Here is a 17,947-nt window from a genome sequence, read left to right as displayed (position 1 = left end):
TTAATTTATTCTCCCCTTCCACGGATCACTATTAAACGTGCAGCACGTGTCTGCGTCCCCGAACCCCTTCTATGCTTGAGCGAGCCACGAAAACACGTGTAACGCGTGCTTTGCGGCTACGAAACAATCGCGGAGAGTGTAGAATCAACGAGACGTTCCTTTCCGATTAATCAAAGTTTCCTTGGACTTTTGAATTACTGTGAATATCAGAGATTAGAGTGTCAAATATTTGAAAACTTCTCGATATAACCACTGTACAGCAAGCAAACATTTGCACATCGTTCTCTTAATTTTGGAGATTAGGTCTATGTTTGAGCTGTTTAAAGGCCACGTTGATCAAACGTGTAAATTTAAAAGCAAAGAATGATGATGAGAGATGATGTTACGAAGACCATTTTTTATTATATGTATTTTCTATATTAATCTTGGAATTTGTTATTATTTATATCATTTTGTTGAAATAAACGAGCTTATGGGCGTAAGTTATTTGTTTCTGAAGAATTGAAGATTAAAACGTGTATTTATCTAATGCGATTGAGAAATTAATAGAAAGTTGAGCTAATGAGTTTAGCTTCTGAGAAAATCATTCTTGATTTATATCGGCTGGATTGGAAGTTTTAAAAAAATAGTATGGTATAATATACTCAATATATTAATGCAAACCAGCATTCCAACAGTCCTGGAAATACCAGTCATTGAACGCAAGGAATCCAATAACTTCCGTCGACCGAGTAAATTTTTCTATCTGAATACCGGATTATATACTTATATCGAAGAATAAATTAACCATTGATATCTCAGGCGCCGCGCTATCCTGCAATTACATGTGTAGCCATCTTTTTTCTTCGGCCGAGGAAATCATGAAATCGCGAGCGCGGATCACGATTCCACGGCCGTGAATTTTACGGGAACGAGGCCATAAATAACCGAGGACACCGACGTGTATCTGGCTCCCGCTGGGCTGAATTTCGCCTCGGCTCCGATAATTAATCGATATCGTGGAATTACGAGCTCGATATTATACCGATACTGTTGGGCACGCATACAATGTACAGTGATCGAGGAACTGGTGGGTCGAGCCACGCGAAAGATCGGGATTAATGAAGATGCTGCAGCGAAATCTGAAGATGCAATTACTGACAGAACAAATCGGGGATAATCTTGATTACGATCTACATCTGCTCTCGTACGTAACATCACGGATTGCTAATTAATCGAGGTCTCCGCCTCTCTCTCGCTTCCTCTCTTTGCTGCCTCGATATCTGTTAGCCTTTTGCCCGTTCCTGGACCACTGGTCGCCAGGTATCGAGACGTTATCGTTTTAATACCGTAATAAACCAAGCGTGTGTTCATTGATGGCGTGTATCGCGGTGCAAGAACCGACCGTAAGCACTGGAATGTCGCAAAAACGATCGAAGACACGCGGAACAACGTGCTCGACGTGTTAACAACAGGAATGCAGTCCAATTTTTGCACTGACGCGCGAGAGCGCGCGCGCGGGTGCACGCTTGGCAAGTCGCCATCTACGTGCACGTCATTTCCTATCGGTCCTTGTTGCTAGCTATCTGGCAAGACGGTAATAACGCCTCTTTCCTTATCTTTCCTGCCCTGTCTTCCTCTTCCTCCCTTCTTTCCCACCTTTCTTTTTTCTTTCCTATTTTTCGCGCATAGAACGACCTGTTCCTGCTCAGCTCGCGTCTTCTCATGGTGATATCGAAGAGGTGAAAATGTTTCGCGATACGGTGGCTATTTTCAGCTACTCCGTTTGCATGATTAGTTACGCGACGAGACGTTTCGATCGAGCATAACTTGATTTTTTCTTAATTATTGACGATCGAGAAATGTTCTGGAATCGCTGTACGGGAGCGAATATTCCGTTACATTAGATTTGTTTTATTTTCTCTCTTTTTTTGTCTTTTTCTTTTTCTTTTTAATAAAATGTGTTTTGGCGTTCCAGGTAACATCAAGACGAAGGTTATGTTGGATGTGGAGTCGAAGAGAGGATATTGGCTGACGGTGTACGCGCAGGATCACGGAGTGGTTCCTCTGAGCTCAAGTTTGCAGGTTTGTGCAATGCGGAAGATAAATTACATGTTTAATGTATTATACTGTCCCGAGAAATATCTTCGTGTTCCGAAATTTTTGATTATCCATACTTAGATAATGAAAATAGGAACAGGTAGAGAATACATTGCCATAACAATTAACGTGGAAATATTTCCCAAATGATATTGGTTTGTTGGATAAGTCTTAATGAAAAAGAAAAAAGAAGAAATAATTGATCTTTGTAAAATATTTTCTGGGACACCATAATACTAAAAATTCGGGAGAAGTAGTAGAATTTACTTAAATATTTTGTATTTTGAGAATATTATAGCAAACGTACAGTAAAACTTTGGGTATTTATGAATTTTTCAATTTAATATAGATTGTTGTTAATTCCACGATAAAAAATCTGTGTTTCGATCAATGATCAAGGAATTACTAAAGAATTAATGCTTATAACGTCGTTTACGTTAAACTATAAACACTGTCATTACATTTTTGTCATTGTATCGGGAAAATATCACGAACGACTATTTATTTCGTACTTTCTACGTGCATAAGCTCCTAGTAGCGAATCGATGGCTAGTCAAAGAACCAATTTTCTCTATCGACCGCTACAAATTTTTCGTATCACTTATCTCCCACCATAATATTGCAACATGCATTACACTATTGGAAAAAGGCTTTCTGTTACCGACGTGACGCAAAGAGTTTAATTTGCGACACTTTTATAACTTCGTATATAGATAGAAATTTCACTAGTGATTTAACATGACCAGCTAAAATCTCATCGTGGACACTGTAATGCACTATAATCAATACCGTGAATTTTTATTATATATGCCGCAGCTGATATTGTAGAAACTAATCAAGATAAGGAAATGAGAATTCAGTAAACGTTGTGAAATAAGATTATTACCGAATTGTTTAAAAATACGCTCTCTAATAATATGTATTCACTTTAAACTACGATTTTAGTCCTATACGTAGTATCTATAGAAGATTAATACAGGAAGTGATACATTAATTACTATAATTTAAACTTCAAATATTCCTGCTCTTTTCGCTTCATTTCACATTAAAATCAATTTCCTCGATTACATTCTTCGGCGAATAAAATAGAAGTTCACGAATGTACATTTCGTAATTTACACATTCAACGATAATCGATAGAAAGAATAAATTATTCCAGGAATCTTTCAAACGATACCTTTTAGCAATTATTTATTCCAAACGAATTGCGTCAATAATTTTGTACCGATTAAAATTCAAAACTGATCATTTTCGAACAGAATTTATCTTAATCTCTGCTCCTTTGCACGCATGATACGATATAATCCCCATTTCTCAAAGTTCTGCTATACTCGGTGCTAAAAAATCCGCCCGCAACTCTAGTTTACAAAGATATGGCAATTTTTTTTCCATTTTTTCGCAAACGCACAGTAGCGAGGACTTATCTACTTCTCGTAAATAATTCACAGCCGATTTTCGTGCAGGTGTACGTGGAGGTGCTGGACAGGAACGACAACACCCCGTTGACTGAAGTTCCAGTCTATTATCCATCGGTCCTGGAGAACTCTCCGGCAGGTGTGAGCGTTCTTCAAATCCAGGCGTTCGATCGCGACGTCTCGCCCCAACAATTCACTTTTTCCATCACCAGCGGCAATCCGGAAGGTTATTTTCTCATCAACTCCACCACCGGTAAGTTCCACATGGTCAGTCAGAAAAGAGCCAATATCTTGTCACAGAATCGAAATAGATTGGCTACAACGGTCCTTGGCTTTAACGAGATCAATTTGCCCTTCTATGAATGAGGATTTTAATAAAGACGATTCGAAAATAAATCAGAACAAGAAAATAAGTTCGAGCTTTTTGAAATTTCAATCAAGAAATGTGGATTGAAGAAGGTGGGAAGATATTAACACCAGAATTATCGGATTGGTCAAAATTCATGATACTTCCGAGTTATTTTATAGATCTATAATGCTACATTTTAGAAGATCTGAATAATTGTTCGGAAAATATATTTTCTTACTGCGTTATGTGTCTTTTCATGATAGCAACTTCTGTATTTTAATAGTCGATAGTTCTAGTACTAACGTAAAACACTTCCTTGGTTGATACATTCGTATTTGAATTTATCGAGAAAGAAATTGTAATAAATATTTGACTTGGACGGTAGCTCCAATTAAACGTAATGGGTGGTAGTTTCGCCCTCAATCTATTTAATAATGGCGTTCTGTCACATAGATTGACCCCTGTCAGTTCTCGCGATGAATTAAAGAGATAGGAGCTAGTTGAAGCGAATGCATATCGTAACGATGTATTGGCATAAAGACACAAGGCATGGTTTAAACTGCAGCGAACGATAATAAAATTGCACGTTACCTTCGTTTAATATTTATCATTGAGCTCGAAAGTTTCAATTTGCTTTCACTTCTGAATATCACAATAGTCTGGTTTTATAGCTCTTTGTGAACAATAAATTTTAATTATAGCCCATAAGTTATTTATATTTGACGGCTGGCGCGAGACTCTCTCTCTCTCTCTCTCTCTCTCTCTCTCTCGTTACATCATGAAACGATATTTTAATGAACGTACAGTCTATTTCCCAACGCTTTCTGACTATTAATATTTTAATTCCACTTCTCATAAAATTTTCCATTGAAAAAAGATCTCGATATTTGAAACATCTTTATCTCTTCATTCGTGTCCTTTTAACAGCTCTGTCTTTGCACTCGCGGAATACATATGTAATTTCGATTGCAAACTTGCCATTACGAGCTCTCCTAATTAAAGAGCTTAATATCAAAGATGAAGAGTCAGGCAGGAAATTATCGACGCTGCAGGCGCGCGCCAATTTTAACGCTTCGAGCATGAAGCTCTCCATAATATTCCAATAAACAAGATTTATTCGCTGCGATTCGATATTTCCATATCGCTTAACGGTAAATTGACGATTAGAAGAAAGATTCGATTTAATGAAGATAGCAATAACCGGGGCCACTTGTACGAAGCCGACGCTCAAATTAAAAGTCCAATTTCACCCCTCTGGATTCATTTGAAAGTCTGATTTAATCGGTCGCTGGCCCGCCAAGATTATTCACCGAGGGTCGAATCGAATTTGTATCGCAAATTGTCCCGCATTAAAATTGATTCTCACTCGTCTGGTGTACGCGTGCCTATTTACGCGCAGTATCATCGCCCTTTCATCTCCAGTTCCACTTTTCCACACTGCCTGATCAGTAATATAACCGCGACCCGCTACCTTCTTCTCCTTTTCCTTTCAATAACGAGTTTCTGACTTTTCATCGTTTCGTAATTTCGCGGGCTAACACGATCGTTCCACCAGAAACGATGAATAATGAATGGCGCGGCTTGATCGGGCGAATTTGCATACGTTATCGCGTAAGTCGAAAACAATGACTCCGACGCTTCCGCTTCTATGACGCGAGTCACTTTCCCGGAACATAGAAGACCAGAGAAAAGGGGAAACTGCTAATAAATAATGATTGACGGTTTATTAATGGAGCGAAATTATAGGGAGATAACGAGGTAGGATAATTCTGAACGCGCAGTGATATTAAATCCATTTTAATACTTCGATAATGTAAAAAAATAACGAATAACTCGGAAAATAATTATTTCCTTATGTTTATGATTGTGTTTGTATTTCTGATATCGTATACGAAACATACGTACCATTAATATTTTATAGTAAATAAATGTCGATAGTTGCATTACTTATGACGATGTTTAAGACGGATATTTATAGTTTTTACAGTTTAGCTTGATAATAACCTTCGAACGAATAAATCTTGGAGATGAAAATCGAGAGATCGTTTCATTCGTTTTCTTCGTCATCCCAATTTTCTGCAAGAAATTCGCAATGGTTAATTACAAAACGGGCAGACGCGGAACGAAAGTCTCTGCAAATCGGAATTACACATCATTCATTCAACCGGTGTACGTTCACCTCGCAGCGGCATCGCCTTTCCTCCAGAAGTTTCGTAAGCGGTCATTTATTCCCAGTCATCTCGAAGATCGATGGGAGGCGGTGCGGAAAATTGCTTACACCGGTAGAAGACGGCTTGTAATTAAAAAGTCGACCGTCCGCTGATTCGTATTCATCAGTCTTCCCAAGCCACGGGAAACTTTCCACGGTTCTTGGATTGTCGGCTCAGAAATTACGAAAAGACACCTCTACCTTTTTCCTTCTCTTTCTTTTTTCGCGTTCGATAAGGGGAGAAAAATGTACGCGTCGAGGACCAACTGGGTGACCGAAGGAAACTGTAGAACGAAACGAAAAACGGGCTAGAAGAGTCGCCATTCGATGCTCGTACGAGTGGAACGCCGGTCAATAAAAAATGAGTCGTATCTCGTCGAGTGTCGTTGGGTTATCGAACAATGATTCCGCGTTGGTCCGCGAGAAATGGTTCTTCATCTTCGATTTCTGTAGCGCATTCACACTGTGATAAGAAGCCTACGGATTTTTGTGTCATTTCGTGTCTCTATGAACTAGAGAAATCGAACCTGTAGATAGAGATTTGTTATATTTGTTTTTTAATAATATAAATCGGGAGGGTAAAAATTTGTCTAAAAAGAATTTCTCTGTTAAGAACAGTACGAATTGCGATTTATTGCGCGTCAGAAGATCATGTGATATATAAAAATGTCATATAATTAAAGAGAAAACAGAGTTTCGTGTGAATCGTTGAGAAATACAGACAGTACTACAGTCCAGTTGTTCAGAAAATATTTTGAGAATTATTATTATTACACGTATGATATATAGCTTTTTTTTAAATTTAATAAGCAAAATTCTACCTGCAATCCACGAATCGTAAATATCAAATAATTTAAACACTTTGAACATTCTATACATTTTCGTACCTAGATGTGCCATAAATTACAGAAACATTCGCAATCTCTAGCTATAACTACCGATCGTTTCGTATTTTCATATTTTCTAGTTTATTTCTTTCCTTTCGATAGAATTTGATGTAGGTATCGTTGCCACGTTGAAAAGTCACTGATCCCGCTTTTGTTTCATGGAATGAACGATGTTTCGGTTGGCCGAATGGCTTGAAAATAAATCATACTCCATGATTCACAAAGTTTCTTGCACGTTCGCTGTATCGCGCGTTTCGATGCACGTACCGACGATTCCAAGAGGTTGTTCGCTGGCCGGGATTGAAGTAGATGAAGAGAGTCGGCTTTTTGCTAGGTGAATACCTCGATGCGTGAAGTGGATCTCGGATTGGGGTGAGGTTATGATCCTTATTTATGTGAAATCATGATGAGATTGAAACGATGAAGATGTTGAGAACCGTGTGCCTGCTGGAGATCGAATTTAAAAGTAAATCTTTTGAATTTATATTTTCGCTTCTTTACTCTTTATATTCACCAGACTAGTCACAGCTGACCTACATTTTTTAATGAAATTTGTGAGAGATTAGAAATTCGACTTTTTGATCCTTTAACCTGGGAATATACAGAATCCTGGCTTTTTTATTTCTTCGTAGAGTCAAACATTAAATAATATTTTATACTAACTTCATAATTCACTATTTTTTTTTTTTTTTTTTTTTTTTTGTATTTTTTTAATGATTAGTATTCTCACGATTTAATATTTTTTCTAAGGATTGGATATATAATCAGTCGTTCTACCTATAATATTCAAAAGCTGAAATAATTAAAATGCATGATTCAAAATTCCATGCATAGCGAACTGGTATTAAATAATATAAAGAAACTAAAGATTTTCAGTAATTACAAAAATAATTTATTCCGATAAAATGTATTTTTATAATTTTTTCTTAGCTAGCCAGAAAACATAGTACAATGTAATCACAGCCACAATACATTAATATTTCCAAATGATTTTTCTTGTATCAAAATTTCCTCTATAACAAAAAGGGTTTTAAAGACTCTGTGTCATTTACACTGGTTTTCTTCTGATTCTCGCAATTACTGTTACGAGTCAAAAGATTAGTGTAATACGACCTCGGCATATTCCTTTCATCAACAATACACGAAACCATTTGCACAACGTGTGTATACACGACTTAACCTAATACAGTGATTAAGTGAAACGCGAACGCATTCGGTTGCTTCTTTTCCTCTAAGCTGTTTATCCGGTGGATCGTCTGTGACAAAGCGTAATAATCTCGGATAAATATGTAGGAGACTACAGGGTTGCGTAAAACGTTGCGTGGTTTAACGCGGTCGTCGAGTCCGTTAAGCCGATTTCGCGATCTCCACCAGGAATTCGATGCGTCGAGCACGCTAGATCAAATGGTAGCTGGAAGTTAAGCGCTTTTAGGCTTCCGCGGTTCAACCAGGATATATCCGCGGGATCGTCGGAAATGAATTTCGATCTCACAGAGCTGACGGTCCTACGGCTGCTGAGCGACAAATTGATGGAGCTCCGTGATGCTTGAATCTTGATGGAATAAGGAAGAGGAAGATATAGGTTCTTGGAATTGCTTCGAAATTTTCGTGTTCTTCAAACTTACGTTTTATTATCCGTCAATTATGTGAATAATCTTTCCACACGTTCTATCAATTTATTTCAACGAACACGTTGACTGTCAATATCGTTGATAGCCCGTGCGATTAAATTTTTTAAAGTAATCAAGGTAAAATAAATTTTACGAAGTAAAAATTTTTTAATGACATGAATGATTTAGACAACATTGTCAGAAAAGAAGTTTGTCAACATAACGTAATATTTTGCAAAAAATTAAATATTATATCGTAGCATACTTCAATCTATTACAGCTTCCATCCGGGTGGCGGTCAACGCGTTAATCTATAAATTTAACATCAATCTACAACAAATAATTGAAAATGAGCGATCAAAATTGTAATCAAAACTACGCAGTATGTTGTACGATGCGAGAGTAGAACATATCTAACATTAGAGTAGTCGGCAAGTGCGCGTCGAAAATACTTATCAGAATATCCGACTGATCATGAACGTTTACGTGAATTCTGCTTAGTCGGCGAATACACAGATTTAGAAACAAGCCGGGGAGATTCGAAATAAGCCTACAGATCGCCATGGTAACTACGATGATCGTGCGTGAAGAACAGATAGGTCGTTTAGCCGAGAATTTCACCCTGGCCATTTTGCAAGGTATAAACGTATGCTTATACGCGTACTTTCTCTTCGTCTCGCGAACGCGAAATTGATCGCTGCGATTAGGAACTACGCACGCGTGCGTACTGTAATCGCTCGGCGATTTGTGAACCGATGCAATCGCCGGCCTTTGTGGGAAACGAAAGACGCAGGATGGTAGCGATGCCTGATTGTATGAATTATCGTTGAGGGAATGGAGAGTTGGCCGGAGGTAATCGTAAATGTTTCTGATAGGAAGAAAGATGAACGCGAGGTACCAAGATGAATTATCTGCTTGTTAATAAGCATTTAATGTATTGATTGATGCTGATGGTGGTGATGATAAAACGACTGGAATTTATGTCTACTTCATTCAGTGTTACTATTGAACCAAGAATTGCGTCGAGTGTGGAAATTGGAAACATGAGCTCTGAATTTTCGCCTGATTATAAATGGATATTTTACTATAGGAAATTGGATAATAATAATAAATAAATGGATATTTTACTATTTTTGTAAATTTGAAAGGAGACGAATGTTAATGATATGAGAACAGGATATTTGTCAGAGCATTAATTAGAATGAAATTCTTCCTCTGATAATAATATTTATAAATTTTTATGAGATGCTAGATTTGTAAATTTATTAATACTCTGTTTTTAAACTTTGCTACTATCTCGTGTACTCGATTACAAATGGAAATTGTTTTGTACAAAGATAAGCTTCTGATTAACTACGCGTAGCCTTCTCAAATTTTCAACAAATTAGAACTACTTCTTCGCTACATCTCTGACATTCACGTATAAAAACGAAAGAAAGAACTGTTGGTCGATAGACCCCAGTAAAAAGAAAAGACACTGCACAATGAACTGCAGCACGATTCCGGCCATAAAATATCCCAACAATCAACTCGGAAAGAAGGTCAGAAATCGCATGTACATTGTATAGCATAACTCTCTCAGGTTCGTTATCGCAATTACGCGCACGTAACGAAACACTTCTCCATTTCCTTTCTTTGACCGTTCCCGATTCGAACGAAAAGCAGAACGAACGAGTTCGCGGAAACCAAAAGAACAAATCGCGAAGCCTAACGTAATTCGTAATTACGTGGCGTAAAAGTAAATCGTTGGATCAAAAATGGACAAATGGATAACTTCAGTTTAGGTGATCACAAGTTGTTCGAAGGTTTCCACTTGATTGAAATTTGGTTTACACAGAAAACTTTCAACTGAGTTTCAATGATTCGAGATCGATCGACTCGGTCAATCGAGCAAAAGTTGCCTAACGTAAACGCTGCTTAAAGAGCCGACTACTACGGACGAGATTGCATAAGTTACAGCGCGAGAGTCACCGGGAAGCGATCTAATTTCGCGCGGTTGTTACGTTTACGGTTCACCAGCTGTATTGTTTTTATTTAAAGAAACGCAGGAAATAATAACGGATAATCACGGCGTTTTGGAAATGCTATTACGGGGATTAGATCAGATACCACGGCTCTCTCGGCTGTGTAATACGCTGCAGCCCGGGGAAAGCTGTGTGTACACATGCGCCAGTGAAACAGGTTAGTCGTATCCGGTGAACATCGCGTTTTATCACGAAAAGGTTTTTTTATGTCTGCTGCAATCGAGTATTCGAACAGGCGAACAGCGATAAGGATATTATTTTGGTTATTCGTCCAATTGAAAAGATATTTGAAACGAAATTTTATATTTATGCAAAATAATGGATCATTAGTACATTTTTAATACTTTCAATGTATTAACATATTTTCAATCCGTTTTGAAAGATATTCACATTTCAGTGTTCAGCTTTTAAGTATGTACTCCTCGTTTTATACTTCGTTGAATCTGTCTAAATTTTATTATACTTTTATCTGAAATCGCGATACTGTAATATCTATAATACAAAATTACGTAACAATATGATGATCTGTGACGCGACAATATCGTCACACGAGTATTAACTACTAGTTTCCAATATACATATTTATTTATCTGTTTATACGTTTCTCTGGTCATTTATTGTTTCTATCTTTATGCTTTTGAAATATTTCAAGTTTCTGAAATTTCCTGCAAACATGATGAAAGCTATATTTTATTCGCATATCCTTGACTTGACGAATATAAAACTCGGTAAATCTACTCTTTCTTCCACCAAACTTTCGTCGCACATTTCGAACGCGAAATTCAGTCGCAACCGGCGTGTTCAGCCCGGCTCATTCAACCCTGCGATTTCGCTCTTTTATTTTTATCCCGTTCGCTCGTTCCTTCGTTTAACACCTGTTCACGTGGAAACTCAATACGAAAGTCCTATGTCGTCTATTGAGAGTTTCTAGAATCGCGTTCGCGAGTTTATCCGAGTTTACTCGACGATCGGAACCGATGGAATAAGGTCGATAGCCCGACATGACCGAAAAACACCAGCCGATCCGGCACGAATTTTAAGATCCCGCGACGCATTTGCAATTCAAAGCGATACGTACACGTCGATAGGTAGCAATTGTTTCGATTCTTCATACGCGATCAATGGCGGCTTCTGATTGTACCGGGGCTCGTTAAATTTCCAAGCGTCCTGATTTCGTGCCTTCGACTCACCGGAGTTTCACCTTTACCGATCTATGGAGCAAGATGCGTAATTTGCATACCTAAATAACACGTGACTGCGATAAATCTGCCGATTCTCCAGTTCTGCCTTCATTTCGATCACGTGCTAATTCTATGAAAATTAATTATGCTTGATGAACTACTTTTTATTAAGACGCTACAATAATGTTACAACTTGTTACTTGCACTGCATTTCGTTTTAGCATCGGATTAGTTTGTTGTAGAATGTATGTTATTGAATATTCTACGATATTTTAAAGTTTAAGCTCGGTTACGACCAGTGTCTGCGAAACTAACAAATAATATGCGACCATTTAACCCGTTAAAAAAGACTTCGATCATCACGCAATTGGAAATTAATGAAGACACATCTCTTTCATTTCGATTCGTTTCACTTAGGCCTAGTCGTAACAAACGTAAATATAGTGTATAATTCATTTTTAACATAAATCAAACTTGACCAATAACACATACAATTCTAACTTTAAGGTGTCACTAACATTCCTCTGTGCCTCAAAAATCCTTTTCAAACTTCGATTCACAATTTTTCCCCGCTCAAATACGCAGCCTATATACGCAACACTGTTCGTTCAGTCGCGATATTTTCACGCGGCGGGGATGTTCCTCGAATGCACGTGAAAAGAACCTCTGCGACTCTCTTCACCGGAAATCACGCTCGACGACGCGACGTGAACTGTGCAGGGGAAAAAATTTCTCCGGGGAAGCTGGCTGGTCCCACGGTTTTCCACGGAACATTTTTTAGCAGTCGTCATAGAGTAAGCTGCCGGCGGGCTTCGAGATCTCGGGCATGAACGTCGTCGGTTGTGCTCCGGGGAGACGAAAAATAAATCCGTTCTGATCTGATGATAGTGGCACATCTTGGTATACCGGCGGAACCAGATAGTACTGTCGATAATATCGCGAATAGTTTTGATTTCCGATAACGAATTTCCCGCGGAGAAAGCTGGTCTACGTGTGACGAACCGCGCGTTCATCCGGGTGAGTCAGTCGAGACGACGATGTCTTGATGTGATGAGACCGAGGGACCAAAACGAAAAGCAATTATTTAAATGCGTTCTACGTCGCGAACTTTTCTATTCGTCGTCGAGATTTTACCGGTATCAGGCTTTCGCTTTCTTTTCCACTTCGTCTTGTTCACTTTATTTTTCGACAATTTCTCGTTCCTCGTGACCATTCTTTTCTTATGTGGATCGAGCCTAGAGGGTGACGCGAATGAATCATGGGAATAGAAGTATTGTATTTTGTTTTGTAAGAGTTTTGGATCGTTTTTGAACCGGAAGAGCGCTATTAAACGTATTAAATTACGTAAATTGTATTAAAATGTTATTTAAATTGGTATGCATATAATGTAGTTTAATGTAAATCTTTTGTTTTCCATTTTAGCTTTTGTTACAAACTTCTTCAATAAAAAAGGACTTACGAGAGGAATATAGGAGTTAAACGTAGATCCCAGTAAAATCCAATAATTAATAAATATAAAAGAATCGTAGAGAGGATCTGTTATTATAAATTATTTAAATACCTAGAAAGAATAGAGCATTTTCAAAACTACTTTAATTTTCATGCTACGTAATTATAGAAAAATCAACAAAACATCAATCCATTCTTTCACTCTGTTATTCGAAAATTTCTCTAAATTCCATATAAAAATCCATATCAGTGACCACACGAAAATTATCTCCAGTTGGACGCTGCAATGCGAACCGAAAAAGGACTCGACTCTATCGTGGTTCCATTTTATCGTTTACATATCTTAGCTTTGACACGCGTGTATCACCCTCGTAAATTTTCCAGCAGCCTTTCAGACTCACCCTGTACATTCGTCGCGTCATCTCACCCTTCTAACCTTCCCCTTTTTCTCGTTTCACCAGTGATTCCAACGAGAAAAGCGCACGCTGGCAGAACGTCGACCTTTATTACCACGTCGAATCTTTTGGCCAGAAAAGTGTACGTCGTACCAGTGTCGTATTCGAGCAACGACATTGCATTTGACGACCATACTGTCGTCTCTTGTCAATTTTTTATATCGACCCGTGATTATGATCTGGGCTCGATTCGTTCAAATGACGCGATATCGTCATTTTGTGTTGATGGCCCTGTGTGATCCGACAGCTTTGTATTTCTGTTTATATAATACACACAAGCACGAGCTTTTGTTATTAGTAATTTTTATATAATTTACAGAAAATTTGGGAGTACAAGCAGCTGTTGTATATTAGTTGAAATGCGCCATAAATGACGTGTTTGATTTCGTTATAAAAAGTAGAATATATTATCCTGATGTTGTTCAACAGTAACCAAACTGAATTATACAGTTGAAGAATATTGAAACGGTCGAACTTTGTTAGCATCTATTGGAATTTTAATGTATACAAATCTTCATTTACCTACTGAAAATTTCATTTGCAATTGTAATTAATTCTTTACCATACCAAAAACTAATTGGGTATCCATGCTCGTTTCGTCAATTATGTTCAATGTTGTAATTAATTTCTTTCTTTTGCAGCCTCGCTACGTAATTTAAATTTATATATAGATGTTATTGGACGAATGTATCTATAAATTGTTTTTTATTTCTGAAAGAAGTGGGCAAAAGATACGTCAACAGAAGGAGGGAATATTTGAAAATAAATTGCGATTGAATTATAGAAATTTAACCAGCAATTCATTTTTACGCAATTTTTGATAATGTTCCCTATTGAATAAATTAGACCTCAAGGAGCTTGATAAAGCTTTCTAATTAGCGCATGAATTTGGTCGATAATTAGCTTCGTGAACACAGCCGCGTTCAATATATTTCGCATCCACGAAATTCAAACGTTCCCCACTCAAAGTGTAATGGAAATGCACAGAATCAGAGGTTTGGTAAATTTCGCGCACGCGTGCCAGACATCTCGCTTCTTCGTGGAATAGAAACATGCGGCTTCTTAACCTGATTAGTATTTCCGGTTGAAATATAAAATCTGTGTCGTTTGCTGCCGTTGCCGGAAGCCGGAGAAACCGCACAGAATGAAAAAAAAAAGGAATGCGACCGCGGGACAATGTACTGTGGAAATATTTTCAGGGGCTTCGTTTTTGTTCTGCAATGTTGCTTTTAGAAACGTTCTCAGAGTCCGGAAACTGCCTGCATCCGGTTAAATCTTCTGTCATCCTGTCAAAAAGTTGCTCTGGTAGATGCTACATACTGAAACATAGTTAAAATTATTACGTTGTAGGTGTAGCTTAACGAAATGGAAAATTCTTCCTAACTTTCGAAAGAAGTCATTACAAAAATTATTTCAAGAGTCAATAATATTAAATAGTACAGTTCAGATTAATTTTTATTTCAACTTATTCGAACAAGAAAACATTCGTTCTTCACTTTCTTCGTCAAAATTGTTGCATTTAACTTTTAATTTAATTCTTATCGCTAATTTACATTTAACTCTTCAAATATATTTCTAATTTTACTCATCGATGGACAAATTTTAATTTAACCCATTTAAACGGTAATATCAACGCTTCAGTCTCATTTCGATCATCCATTCTTCTTATAAATAATTAATCTTCTCTCCCATCTGCGCAGCATCAAATCAATCGTAAGAAACGTTTCCCCTTTTCAGACTTTCTCCGGATCGAATTTCTTTCGGTTCTGGCGACGAACATAGGCGGAAAAACGAGAAGGGACGCGTCGCGGAGAACAATTTGCCGCGAAATTGTTACGGTCTCCGCGACGAATAGAGGGCCGAAACCCAATTACCACGTCGACGTTTCTCGATCGCCGAAGTTTGAAGCTCGGCTACAGACAATGCCAGACCCGAAACTCTCATTTTTTTCCCTTCTCTCAATTATTTTTCGACGACACTCATCGAAGGCAAACGGATGCGCGAAACGCCCGGTGTCCGCGAGGCATTCGAGCCTTTTCGATTCCACGCTATGACGGAAAACCGTTCGTTCTTCGCTGCGAATTGAACGAACGGAACGGCATGTCTATCGTCGGTCATCGTTAGTCCTCGAATTTTCGCCAAGTGAAACCACAAATGAATCCCAGAATGTCGTGCATTGAATCGTGGGTGTGAAATAAAATATAGTGTATGTGCGTAAATATACAGTGGCACTCGAGAGTATTTAAACACACATGGAATCTCTTTATGAATATATTGTAATATTATGTGTACCACAAGAAACATTTTGAAATTTCACTAGCACTACAATGAGATGCGGCTATCATAATTACGTTCGCAAAGTTTGAAACGAATCTGAAAATTGATCGAGAAGATAGGGATATTCTCTGCAGAAGAAGTCAATAAAGTATTTGTGTAGTCATTTATACATTATAAAAAGCCATAATATCTAACGAGGCCATGTTTAGCGCTAATTATATATTTAAGACCTCTATCCGTGTCATATTAGCTTTTTACTAAATGTATATATACTTGCAGTATATACTTTGTTACCAATATATTTCAGAAGTTTCAGAAAATCTTGTACAACACACATAATATATTCATACAAATTTTCTACGATAAATGTACGAATACATTTGGCAGTTGTAGTATGTATATCTGTACGTAATTGCATAGAAAATGAAAAAGAGACGAGAGGAAAGAGGTGAAGGGAGAAAATGTGAACAACGAGGGAAAGAATGGAGAGACGAGTTCGACGGGATCCCGGTGAAATCTGAACGCTATAATTTCGTGGAAACCGTGGGCATCGAGCTAATCTTTGTCCCGCTAATTGAGGCCTTTTCATTTCACCGTAAATTGCCACGGAGAATTGTCCTCCGGTTTGCTCGGTGGCGTCGGTTTACCGGTCGGTACTCCACGATAAAACGTCAGCCCAGAAACCTTAATTGAAACACCGTTTAATCGGGATTTATTAAGGTTGCTGATCTAATTCTCTATTTAATTATGTTTCAGGTTTGATCACGACCAGCGGCCGGAAACTCGATCGAGAGAACCAAGCGGAACATGTTCTCGAGGTGAGTTTGCATACAAATTATTGTTCGTAAACGGAGAAAAAGAAAATGTATACATTGAAATTTGATTCGGGACCATGAATCAGCCGTTATTTGTGAGAGTCCTGGATTTTTTGGGTGACGCGTCGTTGTCTTGCGATTAATCGAACGGCTCGTGTTACATTGAATACGGAATGATACATAAATTGCAGGTTGATGGCATTCCACGTATTTAACCTGTATGCAAACTCGTTATTTGAAATTAATTTTTGTCAGGATTTGCTTTTTGGAAATAAATTCGAACGTATATTTAATCGTATCCACGTAATATGCAAACGATATCAAAATGAAAATTTACATCTTCATTGCATTCCGCTAAATTTTCTCCGTGACATGTACGTATTTTCAATTAAACATACTCTTCATAAATTTTTTCTGGTTCTTTATACGCAACATCTAGAAAATTCAATCGTGTATAATTCCTTGAAACTCGATCTTGTTTAATTCTTGTATGAAAATCTAAATTATACTTCATTAAACACATAAACTAGATTTATTTGGATCCAATAGCTACAAAATTCATTAATTCCCAATCGTATAATAGAAATTCAGCTTCGCGTAGTAAGCAACCCTTATTTAATTTCTATGTTTCAAATTCTAAGCCGTGCCTTACAAAATTCATAAATTACGCTTTCAAAATTACAATCAGGTCCTTTTCACGCTGCATTCGTATGCAACACAAGTTCTGTATCCCCTTAATCGTTTATTTTCTGACGCGCTTACCAACAGATCCCGGAAAGTTTTGACGCGATACCGTACCCGGCTTAATACTAGTTGTCCGACTCCCAAGTAGCTTCAGCAAAATAATCACCTTACGCTAAGTATAATCATGCGTCGATGTGTACGTGGTCGCGTAGTTGGCTCTTTGCACACGAACCGTGGTCAGGTTAAGCCGGATTCACACGAGTCAGGCCATGACGAGACGACGCCGAATTTCTCAGATCGCGATGAAACGCCATAATGCATATTCTAAATCCTTTTTGCCCGAGCTTAGAGGTTCTTCGCTAATTGCTCCAAGCAAACTACCTTTTTCATTACTTTCTAATAATTCCTGGTTGTTAATCGAAATGGCGGAAGAGGAAGCTAATAGAACTGAGATATAGCTTAATGTGATGTAGTGGAGTTACGAATGTACAAATTTGATTTACTATAGTGAAT

The 17,947-nt window shown here is 37.8% G+C and overlaps 1 protein-coding gene across 10 annotated transcripts in view; it reads left to right on the top strand.

Annotated features, from left to right (window-relative positions):
* LOC126915819 (fat-like cadherin-related tumor suppressor homolog) overlaps positions 1 to 17,947 on the top strand; it is a 509,971-nt gene that overhangs the window by 440,495 nt on the left and 51,529 nt on the right. For all 10 annotated transcript variants that reach the window (XM_050720852.1, XM_050720847.1, XM_050720849.1 and 7 more), the window contains 3 exons: positions 1,958 to 2,064; positions 3,543 to 3,747; positions 16,692 to 16,753. In XM_050720852.1, coding sequence (XP_050576809.1) covers positions 1,958 to 2,064; positions 3,543 to 3,747; positions 16,692 to 16,753 — 374 coding nt within the window. The remainder of the gene's footprint in view (positions 1 to 1,957; positions 2,065 to 3,542; positions 3,748 to 16,691; positions 16,754 to 17,947) is intronic.

This window comes from Bombus affinis, chromosome 4 (genome assembly GCF_024516045.1).
Source record: "Bombus affinis isolate iyBomAffi1 chromosome 4, iyBomAffi1.2, whole genome shotgun sequence".
Classification (NCBI taxonomy): Eukaryota; Metazoa; Arthropoda; class Insecta; order Hymenoptera; family Apidae; genus Bombus; species Bombus affinis.
This window is presented reverse-complemented; position numbering and strand designations above follow the sequence as displayed.